Source organism: Osmia lignaria, chromosome 12 (genome assembly GCF_051020975.1).
Source record: "Osmia lignaria lignaria isolate PbOS001 chromosome 12, iyOsmLign1, whole genome shotgun sequence".
NCBI classification, from domain to species: Eukaryota; Metazoa; Arthropoda; class Insecta; order Hymenoptera; family Megachilidae; genus Osmia; species Osmia lignaria.
The window spans coordinates 4,411,132-4,427,156 of record NC_135043.1 but is presented as its reverse complement, the minus strand read 5'-3'; the positions used below and the strand labels follow the sequence as shown (position 1 = coordinate 4,427,156).

Genomic DNA, 16,025 nt, shown 5'->3' with positions numbered 1-16,025 from the left:
AAGCTCAGAATGCTAAAAGAATGACCTAGAATTTTAGAATCTTAATATTTTAGAATTTTAGGATCTTAGAATCTTAGAATCTTAGAAGAATGAAAAGTCAAACCTACTCTCTCCCCCAGCTAGTTACGCGAATGCTCTCCAAGAACATTCACCCTTTAACAACTTACTTGACCGAAGCTCCCTTTTATCAGTGTCATCTCACGCCTGTAAGTAAAAGCCACTTGAAGGAGCGTCTTTCTTCGCTGCCGCAATTACGTGGTCGACGGCAATTCCCCTAGAAGCCATAAAGACTCAACTAGATCCAAGTTTCCTTGATCACAGGACAGAGAGAAACTGAAGAAGGAAACTCGATGGATCGTGAAAAGAAGCGAGGGTGTGTTCTATCTATGTATACTAGAAGACGAGGAGGAAACGTTTACGGCGTTTTGTGATCATAAATTCAAATAAAGGGGAACGCGCTCGCGTTACGTGTCGGGCATAAAGCACCGGCAGACAGCGAAAACGGGGCATGCCACTCGTCCCGCGTCTGATTCTGGTTCTTCAGGACCGTTTCGTTTTACGACGTGACACGAGGCCCTCGTCAACTGGGTCAGAGGCCAGCCTGTAGTAGGCACGCCAGGTTCCTCGTAGTCGACTGATCTCCCCGTAACGATAACAAGACGACGAAACCGCGTAATAAGGAGTTAAGGCCGCGTTACACGTCCTCAGGAGTTTACCTTCCAACCGGGGTGACACTTAATCCCTGTGTCCTCTGGATCTTCTTTTACCTTGCGTCTGAATTTTTCACGCGATTTCTAATCCAAAAGCAACCAGTTGCTGGCTAGTTTCTTTCCGAGCCATTAGTCGCCGATGTCCTGGAACGGCAACCGTGAACTCCAGAGTAATTCCTGTTCTCAGGCTCATTTTCGAGGCTGAGAAGTCTTCCTGTTTCGCTAAATTCCGGTTTCAAGCGAGTTCGAGCGGCAGCAACCCCTGTCAAAACGACTCTTTGACGACGTGACAAAGTATCAAATGCACTTTCGACCTCGCTATCTCTATGGGCCGGTTCCTCCACTCTTCTATCGCTTAATTTAAGAATTTTCATCCAGCAAAGTGCTGAGAATGATTAAACAGCTAGAATATTTGATAAGGGGTTAGGAATTTAAAAATTGATACACGTCTGATCGTCGAACTCGACGATCAATCCACTCGGTCGTTTAATTAAAAGAAGATTGATTGATCGCTTATAGAAATGTCATTACGTGTAACTTATCGTTTAAAGAAATCGTCTACGAGTCTTTCACTGGCAGGACTAAACGCTCGATCATTTTCATCCAACTGAGATCCAGAAAGGATAGATAAGAGGGTAGTCACGCGTCGAGATCGTGATCTTCAAAAGCACTAGCCACGCATGCTCCACATATCAATTCCTCGAGATGTCCCTTGAAACTTCAATATTTTCTAGGAACAGACCGATCTTTCTTCTACGGTTCTGCCAATAATTCTGGTGTATACGGTTAGAATGATTAAGAAGAGCCTTCCTGATCCAGAAGGGATAAAAGATCAACGCTCTAGGGTGAATTATGAGAGAACACACATCAAAGGATTCGCATGAATATCAAGATCCTTAGAAGCGTGCTCGACATACTGAAACTTTTCTAAGAATAATATGATGTTATTTTAAAGAAAGTCCGACTTTGATTTCGGTGAAAAATTTTGAATTTCCCGTTTTTTAACCAAATCATATAAATAACATTGTAGAGTCGCAAACTCGTAAGCTACAAATTTTTCCAAAATCAGTTTCAACCCGAAAACGAATGTCCAGGAACGAAGTGAAATTAGAAGAGTCTCATCAAAGATCAAGATCCCCGGATCTAGTAGCGGCGCGTGTTCACAATACAAAACGTTTGAAACTTCCCAAAAGTAGTTGTTCCGGGAACGGGGCAATTCACGTTCGAGGAAAACGGGCCAAAAGAGGCGGTCGCGTGGAGGCGGGCGGGAAGTGGCAGTAGCCAGCTCTTACATGCACGTCGTACGCATTTAAATTCGCCGCTTCCTCGGGACACTCTGTCGTGGAACGTCAAAAAACGCGCGTACATATGCATACCGTGGAGCCGGTGGCGCGTGCTGCGCTCACAGGTGACGTGGTGCGTGCGTGCTCGACAAGGTAAAAAGCCTGTCCTCTGCTCGCGTTGCCGAAAAAAGAAAAGAAAAAAAAAATTAAAAAACTGACCCGACGATAATAACAATCATAATAATAATAGCAACGAAACGAGTGACCCGGTCGAGCCGGTACAACGCCACTCGGCAGGTCCTGTCTTTCCAGTTCCGGTTCTTCCTCAATGCGTATACTCGTACTCTTCCGACGCCGATTTCCGGTTTGAGAAACCCCGATTCCGGTTTCGAACCGGGTCCTACCTGGTACCGCAAGCTGGATACGACGTACCTCTTCTCGACCCCCTTCGGGAACCTCCTGACCTCCTGCTTGGAGAATGCCACACGGATGGGACCTTGCGTGATTTTCGGCAATGTTTTCTGGGATCGATGGGTGGGTCTGGGTTGTAATTTATTGGAAGTTTCACCTGTTAACTGGGCACGAAGAGTTACCTTTCAATTAAAGTTAATGGAGAGAATGTATCGTGCGAAAGCAAAATTTTATAGTTCATCAAAAATTAAGAAACTCCATACTGCAAGGCAGTGCAATAAAGTTTTAATTATAAACGGACTTTAGTTTTCTTTTTAGGTGTCCAGATAGACCTTCTAGATATTCTTGGAGTAATAAAGTTTAACTTGAAAATATTATAAAGAATCTTTTATTTAATTTAATAATAATTTGAAAATTGGTAATTTTCTTACAAGGAATCTTCCATTTTGAATGCTTGAAAGTTGAATAGCACAATGTACTGTTGCCAAGGTACGTCGATTTCCTGGAAGTTGGCGTACCTAATATCGCATCCACGGTTCCTCTTCCTCTTCGAATGACGAGCGTACGCTCGCAAGTGTACGATGACCCTCGAACGACCCGACGACCTCGAAGCTAGCGAGGTACGTCTGTCTTGTCGTCGATAATGCTGCACCGTAAGCTCGTAATTGCCTCTTTTGCTCATACGAGCGCAAACGGTACGCGTGTTGCGTGGCGACACAGCAAAAACCGCTCGGTCGTCTAACGTTACGTGGAATAATTTAACCGTCTGTAAGGGAAATGCTGGCAAATTCATGAATTCGTGGAAAATCGCCTCAAGAATTGAATTTTCTGTAAATATAAAATTTAAGTAAAAATTTTTAACTATGAAATTTTGTTGCGCAGAAAATTTGGAAATTTATTTTTTCTTTCTTATAATTCAACCCCCAAATGAAATTTCTATCCCCACTGCAATGTAATTCTTACAACTGTACATGGTCATTAATTGTAAGCTGGCGTTTAATTTCTGACACATTTCGCATAATCGCGTAATTATGCTGGTTACGAGGAAACGCATTATTGTTTTTGCCCGGTGAAAAGACGCGAGAACTCGTTGCTCGCCGCGCAAATTCCTAACAGGAATCGTCGCATTGTAACGCGACCATTAACAGCATTATAACGGATTCCCATCTCGGAACATCAACGCGATCCTTGATTCGAAACGTCCCAGCATTTTACGACGTTTTATAAATTATTTAAATGAGAAAGGAGGAAATTGAAATGTCTTGACGTTCGATCGAGGTTTACCTCGAACGTCCTCACGTAGATATACTAGTAAAAAGCTTTTCGAGCTGTTGAGATATTAGCATTTATACTTCTTTATATTTTGTAATGCAACGTTTGCCAAATGGAAATCATCATTAGATGTGTTGAAATATGTTTGAAACTGAAAATTTCTAACCGCTCTATTTCCTATCTTTATAGGATTTTCAATTTACACAATTCAAATTCTCTCATAGAAATTCTTAAGATGACTTGTTTATTTCATTTTAAGGAAAAGACGTAACCGTAAGATTTTTCGTTGACCTTAACTACTACGTTTCGCTCGATTTCATTGAAATCAAACGGAAAACGATCCTGTTTCCTAAATTGTAATATGAATAGCAGCAGTGACAGGAAGATTCAGCCAAGCTCGAAGGGATTAACACGTCAACGATCTCGATAGTGGAGCACAGGTCGTCGACAATCGAGCCTTCTGCCTCTCTGTACTCACAATGTCTCGGTAAAATATTCCGTGGAATCCGAATCGGCCGAAGGCTACGTTCTCGCGATTCTCCACGAATATTTTCCTTCGATCCTACATCACGGATTAGCATCGCATTATTCCGTGCCGGTATTAAATCGACGCGGAACGAATACGCCGCGTCTGCGCCGGTGAGGAGTCCTGGATCCATTTCACGTAAGCCGAATTCATGAGGTCGAAGCCGGTGCCTATGGCCTCCGGTTATGACAGTATGCAGCTTTCCATCTCGAAAAGGACCACGCGGTCCGGGTTAGCCGGGCTCGTTTTTCCAATCCGCACCTCTTCAAGCACAAGTGTGCCGAGGGCGACGACGTGTCACAATCCTCCCCTCTCGTATCACCCTTTTTTTTCCTACCAGAAGAAGAGGATCTCCAGCCTGGAAACGACGCCGGGCAGACAGAATTTTAGCATCGACGGAGGAAGAAAGATAGAAAAGGAAAGGGTTAGGAGACGAGAGAAGAGATCAGGTATCAAGTGTAAAAAAAAAAAAAGGCGCCATTGTACGGGAGCATCTGACCGTAGGGTAGGGTACCACAGTGGCGATGTTCAGCGACCAAGAAAGAGACGCGTACCCGCTCTCTTCTCGTGCCGGAAGAAAGATGGAAGAAAAGGAGAACCGAAGAAGAGACCGGTGAACCTGGCACACCGGCAAGGACGGTACATAACAGGGAAAGGGAAGAAAAGGGATGAGATGTAAAGGGCGGAGGGTGGGGGGAAGAAAAATATAGTGAAAAGAGAGAAAAGGATGGGGATAGCGAGAGGCTGTCGTATGCACCGAGAGCGTTGGCAGTTTATAAGGGTCCCCTGTATTGTGGATACGTATTATCATGCTAAATATAACATGTTAACTACTTCGCATAATGCCGCCCCGCGATCCTCTCGATTCACATCCACCGTGTACGACCGTTCGACGAATCGCGTTTCCGCGCCCGGAAAATTTTATTGCCATAGCGTTCGGCAGATGGAACGCGATCCTTCGGCTCGTTGAAAACAAGATAATGCGTCATGTAAGTTCCCAGACTCTCATTCACGAAGAAATCAGACTAACTGGGAGAAATTGATTTTTTTATTTCACGTTCGATTCATGAGAAACTGCGGCTAATTATTCGAAATCGAATAGATATCCAATGTGATTTCTATTCGGATGTCGATAGCGAGAAAACAACGATTAATAGCTGAATAATTGATTATCGATGTAAAGGAATGCACGTATCGGTGCTTATCGTTTATATTTAGTAATGATTAGAGACCATTGATATTTATCCGAGGTGTCTTTATCTGATTTTTCCCGAGAAATGCCGGTATTGCAAAACAGCCACGCCATAGCGTTATTGATGAGACACATTACGCATTTATTCGCCGTGACGGACCTTGAAAATCTATGAATTAATTATACTTTATACACGGCCCGATGATATCGTCATTGAGGCACGAGATGACAAATGTACCGTCGACATCGCGTTGTCGATCGCGGCTCTACGCTGACTCGTCGTAAATACTACTCTGCACAATAAATTGCTCTGCTCGTTAGCTAATACGATATTAACGTTTATATATAATAGCTTCCCACGAGGCGGAGAGATTCAGGCAGAACGTTGGAAAGAAGGATCGTCCGTGAAAGGCTGTAATTATCGTATCAGAGAAACTGTGAAATCAATCTTTCCGAAAAACAATGACGATGATTGACTCGTCAATGAAACCGACGATTTTTCTCTTCTTTCCTAGATAAATAAACTGTCGTATTTTAATATTTTTTTAAACGTAACGAATTCGACACGAGTACTTGGCTCGATCGATCCCAGAATTCGAAAGATCGATCTGGAATTCGAATGCAGAAAAGAAAGAGCACCGGTATAAAGGTCGATTCTCCACGGACTGTTGAAGGGGTGTTATGGGGCAAAAGCTGCTGGTGCAGGAGGCGCCTGGCTCCGGTTCCGGTTCGACGAATCGGATGGAAGGTGGCGAAGGTGCCGGAGGAGGGGAGCTACACCACTTCCTTCATCAGTACAACCAACAGTCCCACAGTCCCGGGCAGAGCCTGCAGGGTGGCCTTCCGCTTCCGCTTAGCCCGCAGTCCCTTAGACACGACGGTTCGTCGAGCGCCGGTATCACCGGGGTGAAAAGGGAACCGGAGGATTTGAGCTCGTCGCGAGGCGGACAGCAGCCCAGCAAAAGGCACAAACAGGCCCAACCGGAGAGTCCCACGCCACCGGGCATGTACCATCATCATCAACATCAGCTACAGGTAAGAGATGATCCAGTATGATTCTTTTTTCCTTCATTTTTGTCGAAGATGATTAATATTTAATATCGGTAATGAATCGACAGGTGCAACAATACGGAAGCCCCTACGACCCCTACAGCTCGTGCAGTCCCCGGCTACAGTCCACGGCGTACACGTCGACCTCGGCGACAGGAGCGGCGAATGCTGGTAACCCGAGCGGATTGCACCAGGAGGCGACGGCTGTCTACGTGACCGGTGACGCTCTACCACCGTTGGCGTCGTCCAGTTCCTCCTCGTTGTCGACGACGACCGCTTCGTACACGAGGTACGAGGTTGTGCCAAGCTCTTACGCGACGACACACGCGATACGCTCGTCCTCGAGCAGCAGCAAAGTCCTGACCGTTGATCTTCCCAGCCCTGACTCTGGCATCGGCGCCGACGCTGTCACACCAAGGCAAGATCATCATCCACCCACGGCGCTGCACCAGGTTAGTATCAATCGAAATAATTATTCCATCGACGGTATAGATTAACTTCCAATCTAATCGTCTACCTTGTCTTTTGATCTTGATCTTCGTTGATTCATGGAGATCTTAGTTGTAGTCGATACACGCGATTAGATTCATCCTCGATACAGCACGCGCACTTTCTACCTGGTTGATCACTTTCCATCGGCGTTGATTTCGTGCCCATACACCGTAAAGATGTTCCGATCGCTAGCAACAAATTAATCGGACAACACCTACCATTAAACGTTATCGCTGCCCCATCTCGCAGATATAACTTCTTCCACGCGCAATCATTTTCTGCGCACTCGCTGGAACAGAACCTAACACGGCCTGCTAACGATACCAACCGCTTTACATAATCAGCAACGCATATCTATTAGGGATATCTGACACGTTTGCCTGCCTTCAATGAGAATCGTGCATTGTATCATGATTCTGTAACGTTACGATTCAACGGAGTTATACTAAAAATGATGTGTTATTAATTATTTTTTGCTAGATAAATTGAAACAGAATTTATGTAACGATATCGATAACAATAATATGGAGATTAGTGTGTTCAATTTTTTCATTATGACCGTGAAAAACATTGATTAATGCTGACTACATAAAGTCATTATGTTGATTAATTATCGTGCCAATTAGAGTGATCTTTATTGTAAAATTTCCATTATGATCAAAGCGATGAAAATTCTATCGCGTTTAATTTTTATGATTAGATAACATTAATTAATTGCATATGTATGGTATCGTCCAGTTAGCCGAGGCAAATTGCCAGCTAGCGGCTAGCTATCTCGCATAATTTTCGCGCCCGTCGAACGGCCAACGATCCGCGCCGGACCATAAGCGATTCGTCACTCCCACGCATGCTCGGTTGTCGCGGGTAATCGGCCGCTTCCGGAAACATTAATCGTCCGACGGGTGCAACGGGCGGCTCGACCGTGCGAGTTAAGTCATTAGCATTAGCGGTTGACATTACGAATTAGAAAGCACGCGTTCCGTTCTGCTCTGCTTGCACGCGTCGTTTAAAAATGAAACGCGACGCGACGGATCGCGCTCGTCCAGCTAGAATCATGACGAGGCTGTAATTAAAATTTTCATCCACGACCTGTTACAGCTAGAACTTTCCTCTTTCCTCTTTCTACGGCAGAGAGATAATTTCGGATAGACTACGCGGCGATCGATGACTTCCGGGACGAAGTCGAACGCAGCTGGCTCTCGCTTGTAATTACGGATTAAATCTTTCATGATTTTCCATCCGTGCGACCCCACGCGCGTAACACTAATGCATAATAGTCGTTACACGGTTTTACAGACATTACTACACGGCTGATAAGAAGAAAAATCGTTCCTAAAGACTTTGCTAAGCTTCGAATCGACCGGTACCGTACGCTATAATTATTTAAAACACAAACGTTTCATTTTCACGTTCATTTGCTTAAATATCATTTCACCGGTGATATTTATTTCAATTTTCTAACCTCCGTCGTTTCGCAAGTTTTCGGTTCGCTGAATTTTACAGCCCCGTGATTCGGTGATTCGTAGGTAGCCGGTGTAATTTGCAAGGTTAATGGATTGGAACAAAGACAGGATTAGAATTGCAATTATTATTTTATGAACTCTTAGATTTTCTAAACTATTCGTTTAGTAGAATGATAAATAGTAGCGAAACTATAAAAGCCAACCTGTTTCGACGGAGAACTACTGAAAAGTAGCCGATCAATGGAGTACACCGGGGTAAAGCAATCTCGCAATATTATAGCGTAAAATAATCGTTATAACCGAACCCGATCATTATTCGACGTTTAATCGAACAAGCCGTATCGATACGAGCATTCCAATTTTTTTCTTCTTTCTCTTCATAATTTCGCCTTGCCAATCGAACACTTCAACTTTTCCGATGATCCTTCAATGGATCCTGTAATTTGCTCGATAACTTACGATCTGTTGCGAAACGGAAATCGCAGCGTTCCAAAACGACGCGACGAAAGGTAGAAAAAGGCGATACTAATAAACTAATAACAAACGCGCCATAATTTGTTTCATACGTGTACAATAAAATGGTACGTCAAATCACGTGGAGACACGTGTACGTTACAGGAGTTGCTGCGCGTAGAAGAATAATTAAATCGACGAAGAGGAGGAGGAGGAGATCTAATGATTTGTGACGCAATTAAGCAAATCGATCGATAGAAAAAGAATTAAGAACGATATCCGATGGATTAATTGATAGCATCGAAAGAGGCGTAGTGTTTGCGCGAATTACCTCCGTTGGATCGAAGGAAAACTTTGTTAAACATTATTATTCGTAATGTTCGCGATAGTGGGTTGGTCGTTCCGGTTAGTTCTGCATGGTTCCTCGAGTTGGTGGAATGGATGGATCGCTTCCGCGATACCGTTCGTCAGGTCGAGTAAACGAGCTGCGGTAACCGCGTTACATTCCAACGAATGAGAACACGGAGGCCTCGCATGAAGACGTACGAGTGAATAAAGCATTCGGAGGGCCCGTTTATTAAGAAACCACCGCTGGAAGCGTGCGGCCGACCCGGACAATTTTACGAGACCGCAACGCCGGCTTATTTCTACCGCGCCGCTGCTACTTCCGCTTTTGTTTCGCGGAAGTGCTTGCACTTCTGGCTACTTCTTAGGGCTGCTTCGCAATTAGAGGTGTTCGAGTATTCGTAATTTCCAAGTCGACCGCTTGAATTTGCCGAATTACTCGAAATCGACGAACTGTTTGAAAAAAAAACAAGCTACTCGAAAGAATCCAACTACTCGATTTACTTCGATTTACTTGAAGATGAATTTTCAGCTCGAATATTCGAGTAATTCGGCAAATTCAAGCGCTCGACTCGGCTCAACCGATCGATCATTGTTTGACTCGAAATTCGAGTACTCGAATGAATCGATCTTTATTCGTTTATAGATTTGCTTATTATTTATCAGAAAAAGTCTTGTATTTCCCTGCAGGTACTATGGTACAATGAGCTAATGGGTTAATTCGATATTAATGCAATCATGATATTAAGTATATTGCTCGAAGAGATTGAACGTTAGCTGGATGCTATCAGTTAGCACGTTCCTGTAATTTAATCGGGTAATTGCGAGAGGAGAAAAGAAACAGAACCCCGAACGCCGTTTCAGTAAATTGAAATGTTACATTGTAAGATTAAACTGGGCATAATCACTTTCACCTCGCCAGTCATACGTGTCGGGGATCAAGGAAACGTTTAACAAACTCTCGTTAATATGCAACGTTCGATTACACTCGAGATTTTTATTCGAAACAACGAGTTTCGAGTAGTGGTTTTAAGACTCTTAATTAAGCTATTCGAGTAATTTTCTTTTTAGTAACGGTGAGCTTTTTTTGTTGTTCCTGCAGTCATCTTTCGACTACACGGAATTATGTCCCGGTGGAACGGCAGCAGGAGCCGCTGTGGTCCTCGAGAGCGGTGCAGTGATACACCATCAACCGTTGCAGCTGCAGTTGCAACAGAGCCACGCACAGGCGCAGGTGCAACGCGGAGCCCTGGTGTCCTCGGCAGCGACCACACCGAACCCTAACCCGAATCCACCGAGGTCGCGACCTTGGCACGATTTCGGCAGACAGAACGACGCGGACAAGATTCAGATACCAAAAATGTGAGTATCATTTCTGACTTCTTCAAATTTTATAGCAGAGTGCATCAAAGATAAGATCATCCAAAAAAAATCCAAAGTGCAACCAAATTTCTTAATCAAAATCTAAACCCCTTCAAACTCAACCAAACTTCCGTCGAATTTTTCCAAACTTAAATTCACCCTTCGATAATAGAAATAGTGAAAAATCCAAGTTTTAATCAAAGACCTCCTCAAACCCAAGCAAACTTCCTAAAACAATCTGAAACCATTTGAAACTCGACGATATCCTGTTGAAACGTAATCTACTCCGTCGAGGAAGCTGCTCCCCAGTAGGATCAACCAGCAAGATCAGCGGCCGCAAGTGTGTACAGAAGTTATAATAAGGCTGAACTAGGTAGGCGGTGAACAGGAGCAGAGTCTCGTAGGCCGTTCACCTGGGCCAGGCTCGGTTATCGGCTCGTATGCACCGCACTGTCCTGGTTGTTCTCCATTGGTGACCGGCGCGACTGAAAAATAAAGAAACGCTACGAATACGAAAGCAAGACGCGTGTCGTCGCATAGATAAAGATAATAGGTCGGCTCTGTAGGCGAAAAGCTCGCTGGTTCGCCGACGATAGCCAGCGTGTTTGGAAAAGCTACGCTTCCTTCGGATAAGGGTAATCGCCTTTTATTTCGCGTTTCGCGGCTCTATATTTAGCGTCGCTAGCCGGTAGCCAGTTCGTTCATTGGATACCTTCGCCAACAACTGGCCTCTACGAGACCGTAAATGTTTATCGGGCAACCGAAGAATGTTGCGAGTAATTTCGTGATAGAACAATTGGTGATCGATGTTATCTATTGAAAATTTTAATCGACATTTTAGGAAGGTAGAACGAAATGCTGATCATCTGATCAACGAAGAATATTATTCGTAATTATTCGCATAATCGTGAAATTAATCGAGCTCAAGTTTTGTTTACACAGTGGTAAGAAAAAAAAAGTTAATTTTTCCGGTAATTGTGTTTTAATGTATGAAAATTATAGTGCGGATACTGATTTGCTTGTTCATCCGCTGACAAACGTAAATGAATAAGCTTTTACGTTAATCGGTACACATATTTATAATCAGCGCAGATGGAATGACTCAACTTTTCTTTTGATAACTTGATATCTAAACGCAGATTTTCCGCCTATGGATTCAAGTACCATTTGGAGTCACCAATTAGCACGTCGCAGCGTCGGGAGGACGACAGAATCACGTATATCAACAAGGGTCAATTCTATGGGATCACGTTGGACTATGTTCCCGATCCCGACAAACCCACTTTGAAAGCTGGACAGACAGTTAAGGTAAGAAAAATTATGATAACATTTTATCGTCTTTCAATGAAATTAAATACAGTGGTACCTCGGTATACGACCTTAATCCGTTCCTGATATTTGGACGTATCAAACTTTCCCATAAGAAGTAATGTAAATATTATATAATTAATCCGTTCTCATGTAAAAACAAACTCCTGTTTTGTAAAATAATTTAAACACTGTTTAAACAAATGACGCAAAATTCACACAAATAATTTATGTATATTGAGGTACCGCTGTATTTAAAAAATGACAAAAGAAAGAAACTTTTAAATAGTCTCAATATTAAATCAATGATAGAAAATACCAAACTAAATAATTAGATTGAAAAATTAAGTGTCTATGTTCTTAGTAACTTGTATTATATTATATGTCTGACCATATACACGAAATACTACTGAAAAAATGAACACCACTTGCAATGATGCTACAAGCAAAAACGTGACGTACGAACGAATCAATAAGGTATTCCTCTTGAACTGCATCACGGTGTATAAGGATAATACATAAGCTCGTTTGCAAACTCCTACGAACGGTAGTAGAATTCGCGCGGCCTATGAAGCCGGTCGAATCGAAAAGAAGAAGTCGGACGAGGTCGTTTGTTCTCGCGGCCCTAATTGGCAGCACAGCGCACCGTTAGCAATTTCCATTCTGATAAAGCTGCCGATTCTTCTTTTTTCCCCTCGCCAGGCTAGCAGAAGTTACGACTTCCTCGTTAATTGCTAATCGAACGTTCAACCGCGTGACCGGCTAGTTACATTCACGTACACACTAAAGAACCAATCCAAACTTCAAATTCCTATTACGTTTATCTTGCCATGAAAATTTTCCAAATGTTCTCCGAGAGTCGGTTAAAAATTTTCCCGAAGGAATTTCGAACCCTCCACTTTCTCCTCCGCTTCCGTGTGTTTACCCCGTTTACCATTTTTTCCTATCCTTTTGCTCTTGCAACCGATTCCTCCTTATTAACCACTTTCCCCGTCTTCCTCTCCATTAACCTCTCCCGCTGCCGATAAACCCGTATTTCCCCGGCCTAGGCCAATTCTTCGCCCATTCACCCGAATCAGGAAAAATCCCTTAACCGTCGGGTAGCAGGCGAACATGCGTGCACACCGGTCTGCTTAGTCGAGCGTGATTCTGTCGCGACGACCGATGTCACGCTCACGCGAGCCACGCGTTATCGTCGACGGGCTCGAGCTGCCGATGGATTTTTCATCGCCTACCAGCGTTCAACGGTTGCCTGATTCTGAATTATTTGTCGGCAATCTGTACGGCGTGGCTGCCTCGCCGGATACGTTAACCCGCGAAATACGCCTCGGGGACACGTGTAACTGGTTCGCAAGAAGGTTAAACTTTATCCGATCGCGCGGCTACGGACAATAAGGAACTGGATAAACACACGCGATAGAAGTATCTATTCAGATGCATCCTGTCGGTTCAAAAGACTTTCGGTTAATATCTACATCAGAAATTGCACCGAAATTCCAAGGATCGCGTATAAATAAGAACTAGGTAAAAGTAGAGCGAGATTCGCTTTAAAGTCAGACCGGAAGTGAAAGAAGAAAAAAAGAAATTCAGATATTCATTGAGATTTCTTACCGTTTGGCCTGTACAAAAGTGACAGAAAGTCTGAATCAATGTTTCCCAACGTGGAGCCCACGCCCCACAGGGGGGCAATTTGATTGTTAAGGGTGGCAATTCGAAAATGGACGAAAGACGACTCTCAGTCGTCTAATTATTAATAATTAAAATAATATAGAAAAATCTTTGATTAAAATTATTTCCTACTCGAATTTCGGTTCTCCATTATTTCCTCAACAATTTCCTAGTGATTTCTTCAGTGAACAATTCAATTTTTGAATATTAAAAATTATGTTTACGTTACATAAAGGGTATAAGAATTTTAGAAAGGGTTAAGTGGAGCAGGGCACAAAAAGGTTGGGAAACACTGGTCTAAATGCTTTAATTCCCTTCTCAAGATTTTCAATCTTAGATACGGGTTGGCTAATAATTGCAATTTTTTTCGAAACCTTGCCCGCGAGCCACGGGTTGACTAGTCCTGATTTAAATGAATTTACCTAAATGTTAGTGAAAACGCGATCGGCGACCATTTCGAATGGAAAGTTGAGATTATCGGTTTGTTGGTCGGCAGAAGTGCATTCGAGTGGCGGGCCGATTACACGCGTCATAAATCACACGGTAGCGTGTAATTATGTAACGGAGATTATAGATTCCAGCATCGACATCGAGACGAAGGTTGTGGTATATCGAACGCGAAGTTTTTCGAATTTTACGCATAATGACGCCTCGCTCGTCCCCCGGTATCATTTGCCTTCAATGATCCATCAATGGCCAGGCAGACAATGCACGTTCGGTAATGGAACGTTCTACCGGTCGATGGAATCTGCTGACACACGGTAAACGCGAATTTCGCGTGAGCGTGGCATCGCTAGGGAACATAGAGACACGCTCGAACGGGCGCACACGCACATCGTATAAATCAGCCGATACCGTATAATCCAGTAGCATAAATTGCACCATTCGACACTGCTAATTCCCAATAAATGGCCGTCTATCCTAAGATAACCGAGTTTTCGAGCCGATTTTTTCCCATTTCTTTATCGTTCGCAAACTGTGTCCCGTGATTCATTGGTGAAAAAATGCCGTTACGCTCGGGGTGCAATTATGTTGATTAATTGAGAGAAAGAGACACGTGACAGTTGGAAGTCCTTTTTTTTTTTCCTCGCCTAACCGAGCGACCGCGTCTTTCGATTAAAATTGCGATCGTCGATCGTGGCTGCAGTTCCAGGACTCTGTAATTACGGGATATAATGTTTCGTCGTACGAAACGGTGTCGCGTTAACAAAAAGTTTTATAGACTGCTAAGAATTGCACGATGAACCAATAAAAAATGTTTGTTTCAACAGGTTCGATTCTGTTCGACAGATCGGTGTCTTTGATAAGCGTAATTATTATTGTTAATTTTCTAAATTATCCCTTTCACCGATAACTTAATCATTTATTTAAAAGAAATTTTGCAAGCTGATAAAATGAAGCATTAAAGCACAGGTGTGCCATGTATACCTACCTTATTTAATATTATTTCTAATTTATTGTTAGTTTTATTTGCTACCAGCTTATCGTTCCATCAAAGCATCGTAATGATCACCTTCTGTCTTACCGCAAGCTCGCTCACGTATAATCATTATTACCTCGAGCTGGCTATTTAGATGTCCAGATACCAGGTGTTGCCTCCGAACATATCACTGATATTTCTCTGCGATTCCTTAAAAAATAGAGCGCAAATAATAGTGGCAATATGAGAGTATAAAAAAAAAAAAAAATTTAATCGTCCATACGACTCATGAATAAAGCAAACTTCTCCGGTTCTTAACGAATGGAATTGCAAAAAGCTGTTTGATTCTTTGCTGGAATTGTGAAAAAATCCGGGACCAAAGCGCGTCACCGGAAGTCATTCATCTGCCCTTACAGCATATCGCGGTTAATAAAGTACTTATAACATTTTCTTGATGTTTTGTCACGCAGAGCGTGGTAATGTTGATGTTCCGAGAGGAGAAGAGCCCAGAGGACGAGATTAAGGCGTGGCAATTCTGGCACGGAAGGCAACATTCTGTCAAGCAACGCATCCTGGATGCCGGTAAGTAAAGCGTGCAGAATTACCCGGACTTGATCTCATTAAATCTTCTGAAAACAAATGATCAGCCTCGGCTACTTGTTCCAATTACGATTATAATTAATCCACACTTTACTTGCGATGCAAAAAAAAATATATATAAAAAGAATAGAAGGATAAAATAAATTTTTGATTATAAGTATTTTTGCGCAAGCTGCTCGTTACAGGATAATAGCCTCTCGGTAAGATCGTGTCGAAGGAACGTTTCTAAAAGGAATCGCGCCCTTTTCGAACCGTCAAAGAATGATTTGCGATTATTATAATAATCTATACCATTACAGACACGAAGAACAGCGTGGGATTGGTGGGCTGCATAGAAGAAGTTGCGCACAATGCGATCGCCGTTTATTGGAACCCACTCGAGTCCTCGGCTAAGGTACGAGAGGATCCTTTGATTTCCATTTGCATCTAACAATCTATGGGAGGATCTAATACGAGCCCGTGCTTATTCA

The 16,025-nt window shown here is 43.1% G+C and overlaps 1 protein-coding gene across 5 annotated transcripts in view; it reads left to right on the top strand.

Annotated features, from left to right (window-relative positions):
- grh (grainy head) overlaps window positions 1-16,025 on the top strand; it is a 92,795-nt gene that overhangs the window by 68,737 nt on the left and 8,033 nt on the right. For all 5 annotated transcript variants that reach the window (XM_034321619.2, XM_034321618.2, XM_034321620.2 and 2 more), the window contains 6 exons: window positions 6,069-6,429; window positions 6,513-6,896; window positions 10,300-10,559; window positions 11,699-11,867; window positions 15,426-15,537; window positions 15,855-15,949. In XM_034321619.2, coding sequence (XP_034177510.1) covers window positions 6,069-6,429; window positions 6,513-6,896; window positions 10,300-10,559; window positions 11,699-11,867; window positions 15,426-15,537; window positions 15,855-15,949 — 1,381 coding nt within the window. The remainder of the gene's footprint in view (window positions 1-6,068; window positions 6,430-6,512; window positions 6,897-10,299; window positions 10,560-11,698; window positions 11,868-15,425; window positions 15,538-15,854; window positions 15,950-16,025) is intronic.